General features: G+C 32.9%; 1 protein-coding gene across 2 annotated transcripts; it reads right to left on the bottom strand.

Moving 5' to 3' along the window:
* Positions 1 to 218: 218 nt before the first annotated feature.
* On the bottom strand, positions 219 to 9,905 carry LOC134693261 (peptidoglycan-recognition protein SC2-like). 2 transcript variants are annotated; one of them, XM_063554007.1, is made up of 7 exons: positions 9,789 to 9,905; positions 6,425 to 6,544; positions 5,051 to 5,179; positions 4,096 to 4,224; positions 3,359 to 3,487; positions 1,942 to 2,142; positions 219 to 871 (listed from the first exon to the last, which is right to left on the bottom strand). In XM_063554007.1, exons 1-7 carry the CDS (start codon positions 9,850 to 9,852, stop codon positions 543 to 545), a joined length of 1,101 nt encoding a protein of 366 aa, XP_063410077.1. In that variant the 5' UTR covers positions 9,853 to 9,905; the 3' UTR covers positions 219 to 542. The 2 variants fall into 2 exon arrangements, with proteins under 2 accessions (XP_063410077.1, XP_063410078.1); XM_063554008.1 differs by lacking the exon at positions 6,425 to 6,544 and having other exon boundaries at positions 9,789 to 9,900.
* Between the last annotated feature and the right edge of the window lie 11,239 nt (positions 9,906 to 21,144).

Here is a 21,144-nt window from a genome sequence, read left to right as displayed (position 1 = left end):
TTCAATCAATCAAACCTTCTTTCTTAGTATGAATATTAAATAAAAAAAGTCCTCACGATTATCTGTTAATAGTTTCTGGCACAGTACGTATATTTTTTCGGAGTTTTAGTCCTCAATGTCCTTCAACTGCATACTTTATTTGACCTTTTTAACGGTTTTGGGACTCTTTTGTAGACGACACACGCGTCTGGCATAAAAACAAAACAAAAATAATCCTAGTATCTTTGATGAGTTTATTTGGTAAAATTTTACAGTAGTAGTGGAAAAATAACAGCATTCTTAAATTCAAAAGCTGAGTAACATTTAATGACAATTATATAAGCTAGAACAAACAGATTAGTAAACGTACGGACAATGTTGTTTTAGAATGACATTTTTTCAATGAAAGGAGTTTAAAAATTTCGACATTTTGTGTTTCACCAACTGAACAGCGATATTCAATTCCAAAGTTCATATTTCAGAGAGATAAATGATTGTACTAAATAAATCGTATCATATTATTAATGGTAGAAATAGTCAATCAGAAAGCGTAACTAGTTTTTCTAAGGAGCATGTGCCTTAAAACGAGGCCATGTTTTGATGACGTTGTACAAAGCTGTGCCTGGACATGAAGAGGTACTAACATCTCGATGTCCAAACAAAGCGTAAGACGATGAAACTTTTCCTTTAGTGATTCCACATTGGATCAACTTTTTAACAGCATTTAGAGCAGCAGTATTGGGAGCACGGGTGGCAAAATTTCCCATAAATGAGGCGGCTAACCCACGGCTGTTATAGTTCGAAGTATGGGCCCCTACTTTATCCCAACCTCTGCCTTCATAGATTTTTCCATCTTCACCAACAAGGAAGCTGTAACCAATGTCTGCCCAGTCTGTAAATATTTAACAATTATTATTTGGTGTTTTTTTTCCACATGAACAAAGGTGGTATTAAACACCATTGTAAATATATAATTTTTTTTTAATGTTAAGCATCGTATAGTTATTGGCATTTTCTCTCCCTTGCATCGTCTGCCTGTTGTTACAAGTTTTAAGTACTTTGTTATTGTTAAGTGAAACCAAAAATGTTTTTTTCGCATCTTTTACAGTATCATCTTGTATTGGTTAAAAGGTAGTTGTGTTTGTTATGCCAACTAGGTATTGTAAGGTCATCTAATGTTATTCCAGGACTTTATTTCCTCACAAACACTGTAATAAACCAATGTTTCCAAGTGTTGATGTTCGATTGATCTATATCTTAATTTTACGGACGGTATCACGAGTTGGTTGGCCGTCATGGAGTATCTGTTTGCCATATGACGATTGACATTATAACTACAATCCTGTGTCCTTTTCCGCAATTAAAACTTATCACCAGATCTGAACGTGAATTCGTCGGGTACAATATGTGTAGCAGGATCTGATTTCCCTACAGGATCTGATTATCCTACAGAATATCTGGGATCATCCGCATTATTTTAATGTTCATGCTTCTCAATCTTAAGTTTTTATGTGATGTTTTCTTTAATGTTATTTGTATATTGTCTAACATCTTAATAGACATGGTTTGTCAGTTGATTTTCAACTGATCAGTTTATATGACCTTTTTGGTATCTTTGGCCTCTTTGTTTTTGTTAAGTTTTTAAGATAATTTCCAATATTTTACCAGTCGGTGTAGCTTGCGAATTGGTACTTTTGTATATCCAAGCAACATATCGAAGTACAAGCATATCTTTGGATATCGAAAATGCTTAAAGCGTTATGACCAAAATGATTTTTATCATAAAACCTAACTCCAGCTAAGGTAAATTTTGCTTTTAAAGTGAAACATTATTTCCTAGTAACAACATATCTATTGCTACTGATTCTTACCTAATTTTGAAAATAAAAGCGAAGCAAGGAGTATACCAGAAGGGCAATCATATGTAATGTTTAGTTTTATAATTTTTATTGAATAACTCACTGCGACTATCCATGTGATAATTTTGTATCCCTTTCATTACTAATATGCATGTAGAAAACGATGAACAATATCCACCATCAGTATGATGTATAAAGAAGTCGGGAACTGGCGTATATATTGTCGATATACTTCCTGGTCTTCGAGCTCCCCAGCTGTCACGTGATATTATTTTTACATCAGAGCAGTCACCAGTATCATGTTCTACAAACGAATTCAATAATATATTAATAACTTGAACAGATTTACATTTTGTTAAAGTCTAGCGAGCATGTTCTTACCATATGAGTATTTGAACCATACGCGTATGATCCAACCTTATCCTTATGATCGAACTACATTTATATGAGTATTCTACATGTTTGGTTATTGACGACCTGAACCAATTGAGAATTTAGACCATACAGGTATTTTTCGAATAAATTATTCGATAGAACACACAGCTCATTCTCTAAACGTTAAATGACCCAATTTGCTAACTGAATTAATTTTTGTCTTAGATTAAAAACTCTTATGTCTACTTATTTTCAAATAATTCATGTGTACTTAATTCTATTGATAATTGTAAGATCGTAAGAATAAAACACATTATTTAGCTAAACCCGAAGTAGAAACATTTAAAAAAAAATGGAAAAAATATCAAACGATAAAATACATTAGAATATAAAAAAAACTCTTTTATAGCATATTCCTTATATCATGTATATGTATTTGACTCTTCTTAATTTGGTTGGAAGAAACATGTTATAGCATACATAATGTATCTAGATGCTGTCGCTTAATGCTGATCATCTTTAATGCTATGTATAAGGATTTCTTTAGCTGTAAACCAGAATCTCAAAAGATAGCCTACTGTGAGTCGCATACTATCAACATATACTATTGGGTATTTCAACAAAAAATCTATATAAATGACCCCAAAAATGGTTCAAGACTTCTTTGAATAAGGATGTACGAGTTGTGTGAGAGTTGAATTTCTAACGCCAGTCAGTTACATGTATACCATATTGTGGATTCCTTAATATTCACCGGATACTCATTATCGTGGATTCGTGGGATCAGGGAGACCATGAACTCAAGTATTCAACGAATTACAAATTGTCTCAAGTAGATATAGGAAGATGTGGTGTTAGTGCTAATGAGACAACTCTCCATCCAAATAACAATTTAAAAAAACGTAAACCATTATGTATACAGACATAGTCAAACCCACGAAATTAAATATCCACGAATACGCCAGCTTTTCACAATACACAAAAAATGGTACCTATCAAAATAAATGAAACCACAGTATTTGATATATGTTAAGGATACGTACCCACTGCTGTTGTTTTACAACAACGTCTGTTTGCACTACCAGTACATTTCCCTGAGTAGTAAGAACCACTACATGTATTTGATATATGTTAAGGATACGTACCCACTGCTGTTGTTTTACAACAACGTCTGTTTGAACTACCAGTACATTTCCCTGAGTAGTAAGAACCACTACATGTGTTGCTGTCATCCTGACAGCTACCGCCTAAATCTATACATGGCTGGTCAACGTCTGAAATTGAAAAATTGGTATTACTGGGAGGTCTTTTTTGCTCTAATTCTATCAAATTTCAGCACTTATTTTGTGTCATTAATCTTTTTACGGTATTCATACTTTTTCTTATCTAATTTATTTGTTTAACCTGTTCTCTTTCTTGATATGTCAATTGGTGTTAAGCTAACAACATTATAAAAATAAAAATAAAAGGTAAAATCTTACAAGCATAAACACGCAGATCAATTTTCACTTCTCTTTTGTGCCATTTCTTTATTTATGTACATATATATATGTGTATGTCTATTCTTGTGTGCGTCTTCAAGTTTCATAATAATTAATTAATTTGCCACCGATACGCATTTTCTTGACAAATTCCACCAGATATCTTTGCTATTTATGATATTGTACATCGGGAATTTTTCATTAGTCATAAGGGAAAAGACAACTAATTTGTGTAATCAGTGTTGTTATCTTATTTTTAACGACTGAATGTAAAAGAGAATTAAAATCGTTTTAATACATATATGTTTTTTTCGGCTTTCTTGTTGTTTGGCCGGAATATTGTAATAGAAACATGTGTTAAACAGCTCTAAACCCCGATCTGTAAAATATATTTTACGTACGCACTGCTGCTGGTTTACAACAACGGTTGGATGCACTTCCAGAACATTTCCCCGAGTAATATGATCCACTACATGGGTTGCTGTCATGCTGGCATTGGCCTCCAAAGTCTATACATGGTTGGTCACCGGCTTTAGATGAAAACTATATATAAATCATCATCTTACATGTAAACCTTCTCTTTCTTACACTTTCTATACCCCCCCCCCCCCCCCCCTCATCGTCAATTTTAATTGTATTCATTGTTCTCTTCATGTTTGTTACACGATTAAACTATTTGTCAATTTGCATAATGCTTACAACTCTTATACAAATTAAAACTAATATGTATGTACAAAACAAACACAAAAACTCTAACACTCATGAATACAAACGAAGAAACATTTTAACTACTCTTCGATGTCATTTTATTTTTTTTAGTTTACATTTCTTATTTATGTAAAAACATGTGAGGATTTTTGCATATCTCTATCTGTGTTTTGATGTTTGTTAAATTTGCCAGCGATATCCATTTTATGATTTAATTTTATTATCATTCAGCCATTTCGTGAAAATCATCTTTAATGCTATCTGAATTTGTTTTCTGCTGCTCTAAAACCCTTTCTGACGAAGATATTTTATTGTGGCTAAAAAAACGGCCAAGATATATTTATGACACTAAAAAAATTGATTTAAACCAAACAAAAAATCCAATTTATGGTTCAAGACTTCTTTGCAAGTAGTAATTCTATTGACAGTCAATTCGCCTTTTCAAAATCTAATGCATCCTGGGTAATATTTTCATAAGTGTATGCCAAAATGTCGTGATTGGTTAAAAATGTCATTGAAAATGGCAATTCAACCAATGACGTGACGTTATATTTTTTTTGGGGTACATACAATGAAATTACCAATGATTCTTTAGATTCTAAAACGGCACATTACGCCCCATATTTAGTATATATCACATTTACGTACCAACTGCTGTTGTTTTACAACAACGTCTGTTTGCACTTCCAGAACATTTCCCCGAGTAATATGAACCACTACATGGATTGCTGTCATATTGGCAATTGCCTCCGAAATCTATACATGGTTGGTCACCGGCTTAAATTGAAAAAAAAAACAATTACCTTAAGTAACAAATATACATAATCTTTCATATACTTTCTAGTTGACGTTTTAAGTTCTATAAACTGTTGTGCAGTTGCAGTTTTGTCAAAGGTGTTTTAACATTGTATGTCATTGATATGCATACATACTAATTGAAGACCCAATTGTGGACTTTGGCTGCGCGTGGTTGGCTCCAATACAAAATTTCAATCCAGGTATCTATGATGCGTTTATTTGATATATTCCCTTTTTTCATTCTCATCCGTCTGTTTCCCCTCGTTTAATTTGATTGTATCACTTAGTTCGATTCAAATATTTATAAATTTGCGTTATCCAAACAACTATACAAACCAATTATAAAGAAAAGATATAAACACAACTCTATTACCAAACATAAAACAATGCAGAAATATTTTCCACACTCTTTTTGTGCAATTTGTTTTGGTGTAAATTGCATTCATATTTATACATGTCTAGATATTTGCATTTTTTGTGTATATTTTTCATATGTTGTTAACACTAAAGATCAAATAAATATCTTAATAATATTCCCTTTATTACATTAACCGTGTCTATTTTCTACCTCATTTCATTCGTACTAAAATAAATATCTTCGGAGATAACTAAAATAAACAACAAACAAGAAATAAGGTTGTGCGTTCGTTACAAAGATCGCATGAATTTTATAAAATCAACGAATCATACAAAAAACAATAAAAATCAAACATATGCATCAATGTCAACATGTTATATAAATAAATAAGCACCAAATGTACAAGGCTATTTCTAGATGGAGAGGGAGGGAGGGAAAGCTAACGCAATCTGGAATATATAATAACACGTCCTTTCTAACTTTGAAACAAACGTCGCACTAATCAAACAGACCCACACACATTCCTTATATACCCTCCACCGAAACCGTCCGTGCAAACACTTAACCCGGAAAAATATACATAGTAAGGGAAACCCCCCTTAATGATATAACGGAACGCAGAGAAATAGATAACAATAATAACCATATGATTAAAAAAAAATCACAATTTTAAAATTTAGAAACGCTTTCTTAATAAGACACCTTTTAAACGTTCATCATGTTATAATTAACATAGCATCATCATATTGTGATATTTATTGCGATAGATTTAATTCGAAACGAATATATAAAAGACATGAATACTGATTCACGACTTATTTTAAAGTCGTGATTCTATAGACAGTCAATAGCATCATATTACGTACCTAGTGTACAACAACGGTTGGATGCACTTCCTGAACATTTCCCTGAGTGATATGAACCACTACAAGGGTTGCTGTCATGCTGGCATTGGCCTCCAAAGTCTATACATGGCTGGTCACTGGCTTAAATTGAAAAAAATATAAACATTAATGTTTAATTTTCTATTTTTTCTTAAATAAAATGCTCACATCTTGTCGGGCCATACAGTCTTGCCCTTAGTGAGCTATCTACAGTAGTGAAAACAATAAAATGAACAGTCATACAATTTCCTTGCTTACTTAAAAAGAAAGCTTCCTGTGTATGTATATGATATATGGGAGTATGTATGTTATCAATATCTTCCATAGATATACTTTTCAGTGTTTAACACGGTAAAAAATAGTTTCTTGTTAGTGTATCCATGGCAACGAATTTTTGACTCACCCAGGTCTTACTCATCAGGAGTTAAAAGGAGATTTCTTTTCAGGAACAAAGTATATGAGTATCGGTAAAACTTCAATTCGTCCGAAACTGTGGACCAACTTAGTTCGAGACAACGAGCAATACAGAATCTATCTTAAGATAATAATAAAAAAGCTGTTCGTCTTCTATTTTCGTAAAATTGCGTTAAAAAGATCCTGTTAAAACAGTGTTCGTAAACTTTAAAATAACTTCTTGACCTATGAATGGTCGTATAAGGAAAAAAGAAGAAATGATTTTATAAGAATTATAATGATAATCTTATTAATCCACTTTGAATGCTTTGTTAGTCATTATATGTTTACACATTAAGTCCGTCATCGTGGAGTTTTATGGACTTTTTTTAAACGCCTTAACAACGCAATTCGTGTCGTTTGTTATACACTTATCCCTCACATTTTCAATTCATGAAATCACAATATTAGAAGCATGATATGAGTTCAACTACTTAGATTTCTGCATCATCTCAAAATCCAGAGGGATTAAATAGAACCAGCATTGCTGAATAAAAAAAAATATGAAAAAGAGCTAAACTCATCAGATTGATAAAAAGCAAGCAAACAAACATCTTACAAAAATACAAACCGGATACAATAAGTTATTTGTATATCTCTCAATTTTCAAAGGTATTAAGAAGTTTTCTATATAATTTAAAGTGACAAATATTTTTATCTACGTATTAAATTAATTTTTCAACGTCAAAATTCTCTGCTCTATAGATTTTCATTTGCGAAATCTAAAATTGCGTAGTAAAATATAAACCATTTCAAGTGCATGTATGTAAACAACTACTACGCTTCTTAGGCTTAGTGGTGTGGGCATGTTCATCATTTAAATCAAAGTTAAACTTTGTTAAAAGGTAAAAAAAAATTAATGACAAAATCTTTTTAGTTTGAATCACATTTTGGAGTACATTTGTGTCTTGTGTACTATTATGTGTCTGTTTGTCCTTTTTTTCAGCCATGAATTTGTCAGTTTATTTTCGATCTATGAGTGTGCCTGTCCCTCTGGTATCTTTCGACCCTCTTTGTTTTTTCTTTTATTCTTGAATTATGTTGTATAAAAACATCATTTAGGAAAATCTTTATTAGTCAACCCTGATATTTTAAGTAACATCTGGTTATAAAAAATGAACTTCATCATAAGTACCTTTTTATTCAGTCTCTTTTGAGAATTTCATATTTTCCAAAAATTCAAAATAATTTTTTCATCTCATTAAAATTGAATAATAAAAAAATGAACCGTATCGATTAAATATTTGATAAAAAAAAATTTAACAGTTTTTTTAACTACTTCTTATACTGTTATGTGTGGTCGAAACAGACATTATGAATCTGTAAAAAAATAAAACGGTAAGAAAACTCGACTACAAGCTCCTATTTAGACGAAGGAGTAGGTCCGGTAAGGGCCGATTTGGGCCTCAAATTTCATGTTCATCTAACGAAAGATTTTTCACACATTTTTAATCACTTTTAAAGTGTCTATTTCAATTGATTCAATTAGTTCATGTGAAAATTTTTAGCTCAGTAAGTCATTATAAACCTCCGATTCAAGCTCAAATATGAAAAATCTATCAAATACGCAAAAAATCGTCACTTTTCGGATGATTTTTGTCAAAAATGAAAGTGGCCGCATCCATGTTCATCCTCAACCTTTATATATGTTAATATGTATTATCATCAAATGAAACTTACATTTCAATATCATGAATGAACCCGAATGCGGCCACTTTCAATTAAGACGGAAACCGTCTGACATTTAATCAAAATGCTAAAATTGTGAAGATTTCAGTTATTTAGCATGACTTAATGCTGTTCCTGTTAGTACCCGATATATGTGCATTGTATTGTCAAAAACAGACCATATTGGTGTAGAAGAAACATTCTACTTTCCAATATATAGCTAAAAGATTACATTTTTAACAATTTTACAAAACTGCTATATTTTAGAGCCAAAATAGGGTCTCTTACTGGACCTACTCCAAATTTTCAATTAATGTCATTGCAAGTAAATAAAATGTTCTAAAAAAGGAAATATGGAAACAAAACAAATAAACATAACTTTTACACACATGTAAAGAACAGCGGAATACTTGTAACTGATTTAGTTGCTCCCTTTAAAATGATATGCCATTAAAAAAATTAAAAAAAACAATTCTCTATTGAATGCATTTGTCTTTAAAGGTTATCATATTTTTTTAAGTGCATTTTACTGTGGACTAAATGCAGAACAAAATATCCGGTAGTTCCAATATCCATCCGCATACTTCTCTACGCTAAAAGAAAATAATTCCGGAATGGATACGATTTATGTGCGGAGATTAAATGAAGAAATGTACGGCAATATTGCAATATGAAATCATCTGTATTGTCCACTTTAACATTATTCTATGGAATTGACCTCCACCAATGTCTTCCTAACATACAAATATCTACTATTGTGATAATTGTTTTAAAAGTTTCTCGTATTTAGTGCATTAAATAATTGCCACTGCACGTTAAGCAATCAACTAATCTAAATGAATATAACTCAAAATATATCATTCAAAAGATGAATGCTTCTTTTTGTAGATTTATTGGGGTGTAAAAGCGTTGACCGAGGTACATTCCGCGCTTCAATCTAAAAATATGCACACGGTCAACGCTTTTACAACCCTATGGAATTACCAAAAGAAGCATTCAATACTTATGATTAAATTGTTTAGCTAAGATCATGAAAATATGATTTCCACTCAGTTCTTAATTAATTTATCTGTGCAATTTATTGTGAGACCTCGAGTCATCATACTTGTTAAATTTCATTGTGTAATGAATGTGAATTTCATAAGGACGCGAGAGTTCTGTTTACCAATCAAAATAACGTAATAGAATGAAACGTATATGCAATGTAATACTTCATAAACCTTACCTAGACAGCATCCAGTTACAGTTAATAGAAAAATCAAGCACAACATTTTTCTCATACTTTTCATGTCTGCTAAATCTATCTTCTATATAAACTCGGTTGTATATGCTGTTTATATATATACGTATATACGTTATGCATATGTTATGATAAATTACTTGGCAAGTGTGGTTAGGTTAATGAATAAACTATATTAAGGACCGCCCATTTAAGGGAGAGCTTTCTGTTTATTGCAGTCATGTGGTCTACTGATTTAAAGATAATGTTCATCATAAATATTTTTTAATAGATGGATCAAAACTAGGGTTATAAAAATACTGTGAAGGTAATTACTGCGCACATACAGTGTTTGTAAACAAAATATGACCTTATATATTTATAGTTGCAACAGATGGTGGCATATTTGTACTCATTTGAATAAAATGTGAACGTTTCTGGACGCCTCTTTTGTTAAACAATCCTTTTCATGAAATACATGAAGTAAGCATCGGAAAGGATTTTAATATAAAGAACAAATGTATTAAAAAAAACATTATATATCTAAATAAAAAAATTAATTATAAAAGCAACATTACTATCGGTGTCAGTGCTGAAAAAAATATGTGATCGTGATAACAAGACAAGTTAACGAAAGAAATAATATTTTTATAGGTGACCAAGTACACATTTCTTAAGAGTCCAAATAGAGCCTGCCTCCGCGTGTGGTTCTCGCTGTGTTGAAGACTTAGTTTCGGCTGTTTTCTTCTCTTTGGTAGGGCTGTTTATGAAAAAAAAACATTTCCATTAAAAAAAAAATATATATAAGGGACTTTTTTTCACTTTTAAGATTTAAAAAGAATATGTGAACATTAATAACAAAAAAGCGGTCCTAATGACTATGAGAAAGATATCACAGCCGAAAATGTTGTTTTGTTGAATATTAGATTTTTAACATGAGAAAACATATAAAGTAAACAACTATTGCAAGTTAGTTTGTCCTAGTTCAAGATCTCTTTTAGAAACAAATAAAAAAACGGAGGAAACTTACTACCGTTCCCTCTTAACGAACGTGACCTACCGTATTAGACGATTTATCAGGTTTGGAATAACAGGAGCACCACTCAGTTACCACCTCTGCTTACTCTGAGATCACCCCAGTTGTTAGTGTGGTTCTTGTTGCTCAGTCTTTATTTGCATATGTTGTGTGTTAAGTACTATTGTTTGTCTGTTTGGTTTTTTTTTCTTTTGTATCCATGTCTTTGTCAGTTAACTTTTGATTCATGAGTTTGGATGGTCATCTGGGATCTTTGGCCCCTCTTTTACTAGGCTATGAAAGGCAGAAGGTAAAAATACACCTTTTTAACACCTGTCAGTGAGGTTTTCAGAATCAGTACAACTCGGATCAAGACATCATAGACATATTTTATAAACGACTCGTACAACTTTTAAAGACAACTCAGACCAGTTAGAAATTCTTTCAAGTGCATTATTTTGACTCGATTTTATTGACATAATTATAATTAGCCTTGTTAAAGCAAAGAGAGAACCATATCACAATCGATAAAGGTATGGGCCACACTAAGTGTGTGTGATCACTCATTGCCTAGTGCATTTCAAAGGCCGTTGATAGATATCAATCCACAGTATTTGCCTCCCTAAACACAATCCATAGTTTGTCTGCCCCTATGTCACGGAATAGCGAAAAAGTATTGGCAGCATCATCAGTAACGACTGTTAATCATGACTAGTTTAAGTTCGTGTTTCACTGCATCAGACACATGCACCATGATATTAGTATCTGTCTCTATATGTGAATATGGTGCTACACTTGAAATACATCATGTGGTGGATAAGATAGAATATCCTGAGCATGTTTTGCTACAACTACCATACTCATGAAAGACTCCATCCAATCTTGTTACAGTTTCAAGGTATTTTATTAAGATAAGGACATAATACCCAATTAGCATACTCGTTAGGAAACACATTGAAACTGTTACAACAGTGGATATATATAGTCTCGGATGCGAACATAGACAATACTGGTAGTTTGAAAGCTGCTACAAGAAGCAAGAGCTTTAGTTAGGGATAAGAGATTACACCGACGAATCCAGGTGAAAAAAATCTCCTCAAAATTGGCAAAGTTTTCTAAGAGATGACGGCAATAAGAGAGAACTTTAAAGTTTTCATTCATAGCAGCTTACTCAATACAATTATGAGGAAAAGTTTGTTGTAGCAACACATGATCAGGATGTTCAGTATTATCCACCACTTGATGATGTTTCAAGTTTAGCACCATGTTTACACGAAAGGACTGACACTAGAAACAAGATCGATGAGTAGGATGCAGTGAAACACAGACTTAACTAAGTCATGACTCAAACAGTCGATACTGATGTCATTGCTGTTTCGCTATTCTGTTACATTGGGGTAGACAAACTTTGGTTTGCATTTGGAAGTGGAAAAAGCTTAAGATATATATCTATCCATGACCTTTCAAATGCACTAGGCATTAAGAGATAACACGTTTCCAGGAAAAGGAACTGCGTTGGTGACATAAATGGCGTGTGAAGATGTGCCTTTAGCATTTACAATGATGATTGATCAGCCAACACCACCAGATATGGATTTGATAAACTTAATGTCATTGAAAACGATACGTGGTTTTGTTGTAAGATCGAGAGAAAAAACTTATCAGATGGGATAAACAAAGCATGAAAACATGTTTTTTTGGAAGAGGAAAGACTTACTGAGGCTATTCCCACGACTCGGTCTGGTCTTTTTCAGCATGTAATGAGTGCAATATACAATAGCGGGTGTGAATGAGTAACAAGCTTGACATTGGTTTCTATGCTAAATAGTCCGGACGTGTATGACTGGCGAAAGAACAATTATAATCCATGGGAACCCTTTTGGACAACTCTTTGACAGGCCTCTTCATCTTATCAGGAGCTTGTACATTATAGATGTGAGAAACACTACCACAGTCTTTGTAAATGTTGAAAATCAGCTCTCCGATTGTGAATTCCGGCCTTACGAGTATGCTGATCGGGTATTATGTCCTTAACTTAATAAAATTGCTTGAAACTGTAATACGAGTGGATGTAGTCTTGGATGCGTATGGTAGTTATAGCAACAGATGCTCAGGATATTCTATCTTACTCACCACGTGATGAATTTCAAGTTTAGCACCAAGTTCACATTCGAGACAGACACTAAAATCATGGTGCTTGTGTCTGATGCAGTGAAACACGAACTTAAACGAGTCAAAATTCGAACAGTCGTTAATTATGATTCCGTGATATAGGGGTAGACGAACTATAGCTTGTGATTGAGAGGACAGAAGACTGTGGATTAATATCTATCAATGGCCTTTTAAATGAACTGACAATGAGTGATCACACACACTTATTGTTATCCATGTTATCCATGCCTTTACCGGTTGTGATATGGTTCTCTCTTTGCTTGAAGAGAAAAAAAGGACTGCATGGGAAACATTGGTGGCATTTGAAGATATGAATTTAACGTAAAGAATGATGATTGATCAGCATAAATCACCGGGATTTTACCGTAAGATCGCACAAACTTAGCAAATGGGTATAACATGGTTAATGAAGCACGAAAATAACTATTTGCGCAAAAGGGAAGGCTTTTTGAGGCTATTCCCTCAACTTGGTCTAGTCGTTTCTAGCATGTAAAACTACAATATACTGAGGTATCTGTTTAGCAAATGTTTGGATAGACGAACTTGGGATTAGCTCTTATGCTACCAAGTTCGGGCGGGGACAAAGAGGATAACTTTTAAAAAAGCCTCATCATTTTATCAGAAGCTTGTACATTGTGGATGTAAGAAAGGATGTCGCGGTCATTGTTAATGTGGAAAATCAGGTCCCCCGCGCACTGGCTTGTGTGCATTTGATACTGACTGTGAGCAAACATGTATTCTTGGCCAAATAGTAGTAATTTTAAAAATGTTTTAGTGCTTTATTGATTTTATTTTGTTTTAAACTTAACTCTAGATCAAAGATATGGATTGAGGACTCATCTTTGAAATTTACGCCATATTGTGTCTTTTTTTACCGGAAGTGTTAACTTTGTTTTTAAAGATTTACAACAGTATATAATTACTGGTTTTGACAATAACTTAAAGCCAAAAATTGAATAAACAGGGAAAAAAAACATTTTAAAAAAAGTTGAATGTTATAATTAGAAATTGATAATTCTATGTCCGCCATTTTTGATATTACCGGAAGTAAGGGTTTTATAGACATATGTCTTGTACATTGTATCAATGTGAGAAGCACCAAAATAAAGGTTCCTGCACAATGTAATGATAGTAGCAATACGTTAAAACACATTTATTACCCTCACTAAAAATAAGCTTATTTAAGTGCAATGTCGCATTGTGTGATTTGAAATAAAAGAGTAATAGTGGAGGAAGGTATATGTTAAATTTCATGCTTGTAGCAGGATGTGCACAATTTTTCACAAAGCCGCCGTACTATATAGATTTTCATTAACAGAACCATAAATGCATCGTAACAATATTGACCATTTCGAATGCATACTTATATGCACAAAATTTGTACAAGTTTGAAGTACATTTTTTATTGTGTATTCTTGAATAATTTTGTATATACTAAAACACCGAATTAATTTATCACACAAATTTTTTTTTATATCTAGAGGATCGAATTTCTAACACAAGTCACAGGCATTCATTTCTTAAAAAAGTATATAGTAAGCATAGATTAGGCAGAGTTGTTTGAATCATTCGAAGATATCAAGCAAGACATAAGTCTTGCTTTCAGATATGAATTCAACGTTTGCTGCAATTTATATACTCCTTATTATGGTCTCCGGGATCATGCCAGTCATTTCTAACCTGTTTTCCCATTATTTGGTATAGTTCAAAATTGGTAGACCATATAGTAAAATACGGATACCTGTACAAAGTACATTATAATGAAAAACAATATTTGGAGTAAGTAGAATCAATTACAAAAAAAAATCTCATTCCTAATCTATTATCTGTTCAAACTCGGTTGCATACTCTGCTTATGTACATAACTACGTCCTGTATATATGTTATAATAAACCACTTTTGTCTGGTGAGGTAAATGCCTTTTATTAAGGACCGCCCATGTTTTGAGAGGTGTCTGTATATTGCAGGCCTGTGCTCCCCTGATTGATCGATAATGATTGTAATAAATATTTGTTGATAGATTGATCAAAACTATGTATTTGGTGCGAGCATACAGTGAATTTGTAAATAAGGCAATGTGAATTGCCCACAAATGCCATATGTTTCAAAATGATTGTAAATTTAGAAGATAAGGGAAATATCGTTCTGTCACAATACATTTGGTGATAAGAATAAAAAATCCAATAACACCCTCCCCCTTTTTAAGTTCAATGCGCGTTTTAAATAGCTGCTCTAATTAATAATTCAATTGCAAGTCATATAAGTTTGTCACATCTATGTGATTGATACAGAAAGGCAATAGAAGTATATCGCTATTCAATAGTCATATATCGATTTAACTGAAAAAAAATCCGGATCACAAACCAACACTGAAGGAAACACACCAAGTATAAGAGGAAACAAAACGGAACAACAAAAACGCTTAAATGCCGCAAACACAAATGCCAACGTATAACTGCCATACTATGACTTGGTACAGAACATATTAGGAAAAGTGTGGGCTGGACCTGGTTTTTATGCCGAGTCAAATCTCCAACTAATATGGCAATAGTTAGCAATACAGCTAAAATGACAGCATTACGTGACAGGAATACAGTTTAAATATTATTCAAGAAAGAATGTGGGCCAATTTTTATAATGGCGCTAATTGATGTATTGAGAAAATTACTATTAATAACATCTTATTTGAATTGAAGCAATTGCTGCCAAAACATATTTCGTCATGAGTATCAACAGAAAAATAATTATAAAAATTCGTCAGAATAGTAATATTTGAGCGAAAACGGAGTTAAAGCTTAAACAATTCGAATTCGGTTGTGACTAAAAGAGACCTCAACTGAATAAAGACCACAACAATTTGTTTACAAACGTTATCTTTTAAAGTACACGGATGTCTATGAACCCAATTTAAGATTTGAATCAAGACAAGCCATATGCATTAAGTGATAGAAATGAAGTACAAAAATGTTATGAAAAAATTATATAACATCATTATTGACTTTGATCTGCGTTCAATGTATTATAGATAATTGAATGAATAAACTCATCATGAATACAAGATGCATGTTTCGTCTCTTCAATAATGCCCGAATAAACAAGGATATGAATTTGTTCCAAATCTAAACCAAACACATGACACACCATGTATGACGAAGTTTGTTTCTATTTTTCATTTGCCTTAAAATATATACTTATATTAAAGGTAATCGCCTACTCGTTCGTTACTGCATGCATATCAAAAATATGTGTTGTTCGCCTTTTAATGCAAGAATATAAAGAAGTTTTGGCCCAAGAAAATAAAATGTTTGATAACCATTTCAAATTGGCACATAATGTTTAGAAATGCATAGGGTCAAGAAATATAAATTAAAAACAGAAAGATTTTTATCTGATGACGTCATAATTACGCCATATTATGTATTGTTTTCACAAAAACGCTGAAAATACAGAATTTATGCAGTTTTCTATCATTATTTCCGTTGAGGAAACATCCTGCGCAGCCGAGAAACAACAAGATAATATAACAGAAGCTTTAATATAACTATTGGCATAATCTCACCAAATAGAAAATTGTTTCTTGGGTGCGCATATACTTATTCAATCTAAAATATACTTAAAATTTTATGAAAAAACCAGGAAAATCACGAAATTTAACATAATATGCAAATAAGATTATGTACAATTCGACCGATAAGATTAGCAAAAACTTTATTAGATATGACAAATAAAAGACATATTTTGATTGATGTACATGTAATTAAAAATGTTCGATCCTCCTTTGCCGACTGTACTCTTTACAGCAAAGTTTTACTTTCATGAGTTGAAGTTGCATCCAGAGTCAAGAATAATATACGAGTTAAGCACGACGTTACATATGGTACAAGTTTATAATCTCATCAACAAGAAACAAAGATGATTAACACATATCTCTTTTGATTATATTTTAGTAGAATAAGATGTTAATTTGATCTCGACGATTATTTTATTCGTCCCTTTTTTGTCCTAACGGGTGAAGTGTAACTATCTTTCAAGGTATCTTTTCTAAATGGTTACATAGAAATTATTTCGCAAATTTATTCTTTATTGTCATGCTTTTATATGTATCGTTAATGTCAAAACAGATTCTGTTTTACTGATTTAATTCAGTGGCAGTATTTGTGGCGTTATTCGTCGTTAATATACCTCCATAACAATGTAACAACCATCTTTCTTTCAAACATTTCTGTGTTGCCTTTAGAAGTGGTCTTAATTATTTTTTCAAACTTTGAATTGTCTTTAAGAATGGTCTAAGTTGTCTTAGTCCGACTTGTCTTTGTTCCGAGTTGTCATGTATTTGGGAAAGGCAATGTAGTGGTATCACGTCCATATTTGAATCAGGTGTTCTAAGTTTAAATCTCGTTCAGTTAATATTGTGTTCAATATTTTTTTTTCTAGTATTATTTTAACGTATATATACAAAAAGAATGACAACATTTTATTCAGGATAATAATTGCCAACAATTTAGGCGAATGTTTATTGGGTGTATGCAGTTTACTCTCTTCAATGGTATGTTAAAGGATGTTCTTCAAGGCTGGAGTCTATTTCACATTTTTCTCGATTATTTTTTATGCGTCATGTTTTTAACAAAGGATAAAAAGCAGTAGCCATGAAAAGAAATAATATTTGAAAAAGAACCTTATGATAGAGAGTATGCATGTTTACAGTTTTAGACACAAGCAACGTTTGAAAGGTTTTACTTGTGTCATTGAATACAAAAATGTCCTTTCAAAGAGATTTCCAGTCCTTGATTTCGCCGTTGTGTTGAATGTAGAGTAGCACTGCAATGTAATGTTCCAGATACAGAGAAACAGTTGTTATGAAACTTTATTCGTGAAGTTGGGTATTCACTTATCATCTGGCCTCCTATACATTTCCAGGAATATAATCGGGTAAAAGCGTCCTCATAGAAGACGTTTACATACCATGTTAGGTTAGTAGGGAGGCCGGGTTTATTTCAATACATGGTTAGTATTTGGCACAATTTGATTATTTGAATATATTGAAAGTTTTGTTTAATACTTTTATATCAAGGTTGTTGATATTTAGAATGTTATTGTTGACATTAGTTTTTGTTTTGTGCAGACCAATGGACGTAGGTTCTAAAAATTGAACATTTGAACACTTTAATATAAAAATAAGAATATGTGATATGGTTTCAAATGAGGCAATTCTAGTCTAAATTCAACTAATAAAGAAAGTTGGTTAGATGAATTCGTTACATCGTGTGGAAGTGACCTAATACGATATATACGGTTAGGTAAATAGACCCCGTTTATAATGTACCAGATCATTAACACACTATGTAACTAATAATATTATTTCATGTGTAACATATTCCCCAACATTTACCGAAGTAATGTCATATCATGCTACAGTCTAGGGTCAGGGAAATGATGTTCGTTTGTTGATGTGGTTTTAATTATATGTTTTTCTCGCTTCTCGTTTTTTATAAAGATTTAGACCGTTGGTTTTTCCTGTTTGAATGGTTTTTACAATAGTAATTTTTAGTGACCTTTATAGCTTGCTGTTCGATGTGAGCCAACTTGAAGGTTCCGTGTTAATAGAGACAGCACTTTGACCTATAATGGTTAACTTTACAAGTTGTCACATGGGCACTCACAACACATCACCTTATACATGAATGCCCATGCTACGTCAATCTTTAAAGACCGAAATGTTGCTAAACACCTATCCGACCCTCGTGATAAATATGTTGTTGTCCCCGCAGACAAAGCCCCAAATACATCGTTTTTGTGCGTAAAATTCATTACACTAACTGCTTGATAAACGAATTAGGTATTGACAATTTAATTGGAAACTCAACATATTATACCTTCACGACACTTACCAAAGAGGAAATCCTGGATAATCAATATTAACTGGATCTTCCATTACTGTATTGGAAACCTAAACTACATAAGTGTCCTTACAAACAACGGTATATTGCTGGGTCTTCCAAGTGCTCCACGAAATCTCTTTCTAAATTATTAACATTTATTTTATCAGCAATCAAAGACGGGCTTCAAAGTTATTGTGAAACTGCATATTCTAGAGGTGGCGTGAATCAGATGTTGATACTTAAAAATTCCAAAGATCTTTTAGAGTACATGCAATCTAACTCTCTTTCATCTTGTAACAGTATTCAAACATTTGACTTTTCTACTCTTTTCACAAGTATTCCACATTCCAAACTAAATGATAAATCGAAAAAGTTGGTATTACTTTGCTTCATAAAAAAGAATGGTCAACGTAGATACCAGTATCTTGTCTTAGGGAGGGATAAATCCTACTTTGTAAAGAATCACTCTGATTCAAACAAATATTCTCTGAAACTGATATTATCAAGATGCTTGATTTCTTGATTGACAACATTTTTGTTACGTTCGAAAGACGTGTTTTTCAACAGACGGTCGGCATTCCAATGGGGAAAAAATGTGCCCCTCTACTCGCCGACTTGTTTCTTTATTATTATGAGGCTGACTTCATGCAGGAACTTCTTAGGAAGAAAGATAAGAAGTTAGCAATATCCTTTAACTCTACTTTCCGCTATATAGATGATGTTCTTTCACTAAACAATTCAAAATTTGGTGACTATGTGGAACGCATCTATCCCATCGAACTGGAGATAAAGAATACTACAGATACAGTTAAGTCGGCTTCATATCTTGACTTACATCTAGAAATTGACAATGAGGGTCGGTTGAAAACAAAACTTTACGACAAAAGAGATGATTTCAGCTTTCCAATTGTGAACTTTCCATTTCTAAGTAGCAACATTCCAGCAGCACCTGCATACGGGGTATATATCTCCCAATTGATACGATATTCCCGTGCTTGCATTTCCTATCATGATTTTCTTGATAGAGGGTTACTGCTCACAAGGAAGCTATTAAACCAAAAGTTCCAAATGGTGAAGTTGAAATCATCCCTTCGTAAATTTTATGGACGCCATCATGAGTTAGTTGACCATTATGGAATAACCGTTTCACAAATGATATCGGATATGTTCCTTACGTCGTAACTACAAGCCCCTTCTCTTTCATGAATGTGACCTACCGATAAGACTATTTACCGGATTTGTAATCACATAAGTAACACGACGGATGCCACATGTCGAGCAGGATCTGCATACCCTTCCGGAGCACCTGAGATCACCCCTAGTTTTTGGTGGGGTTCGTGTTGTTTATTCTTTAGTTTTTTATGTTGTGTCATGTGTACTATTGTTTTTCTGTTTGTCTTTTTCATTTTTAGCCGTTGTCAGTTTGTTTTAGATTTATGAGTTTGACTGTCCCTTTGGTATCTTTCGTCCCTCTTTTATATATATTGTATACGAGAGTTTTCTTCAGATCTGCTTGTGTCGTGTAACCTTTCGACTATAGTGATAGTGATGTTTTGACTGTGTGTATTTTGGGTGTGTATTTGCATGGCGCATGATGTGTGAATGACAGGAGACTTTTCCTCTATTAAAGTGTGTTCGTGCGTTTCCCAGCTCTTTCTCTCGTATATTTAGAATGAATTATAGTGATTTGAAATTCAGCTGACTACACTTTGCTCCAGTTCATGCTAGGCAATGATATGCTTGTGAGGTTTTGATGTATTTGATGTCGTTCAATTTTTTCACATAGTTATTTGTCGTCTTTCAAACCTTTCTGTGTTGCCTTTAGAAGCAGTCCGAATTATTTTCAAAATTAGATCATGTTGTCTCCAAGATTAGTCTTAGTTGTCTAAAGATTTGTAAGAGTTGTTTTCGTCCGACTTGTCTTTTTCAGAGTTGTCATGTATTTGCGTAAGGCGTCATTCCTGATTGTGCATGAACTCTATTGGGGTTTTATTTCTATATTCAAGGTTTTTTATTTCTTCCTTTTTTTCTCTTTATCTACAGGAAACAAAGCTGTGGTGACAGTGAGCACGTCTACCTATTAACCCATCAAATATTCCTCATCATGTTCCTCAGTTTTCATACATCACACTAATATCAACCGTTGATACAATGGAACAAATTCAGAATTATCATTTGAACAATCATCACCGCCGAAGGCTTTATCAGGGTAGATTGAAATATCAAGAGGGCAACATTTGAACAATTGAAATGTGTCTATATAACATGACAAGCTCTTACTTGCCCCAAATATAAA

This window comes from Mytilus trossulus, chromosome 12, assembly GCF_036588685.1.
Source record: "Mytilus trossulus isolate FHL-02 chromosome 12, PNRI_Mtr1.1.1.hap1, whole genome shotgun sequence".
In the NCBI taxonomy this organism is placed as follows: Eukaryota; Metazoa; Mollusca; class Bivalvia; order Mytilida; family Mytilidae; genus Mytilus; species Mytilus trossulus.
Note: the sequence above shows the minus strand (reverse complement) of the source record. Positions and strands in the feature narration are given on the sequence as shown.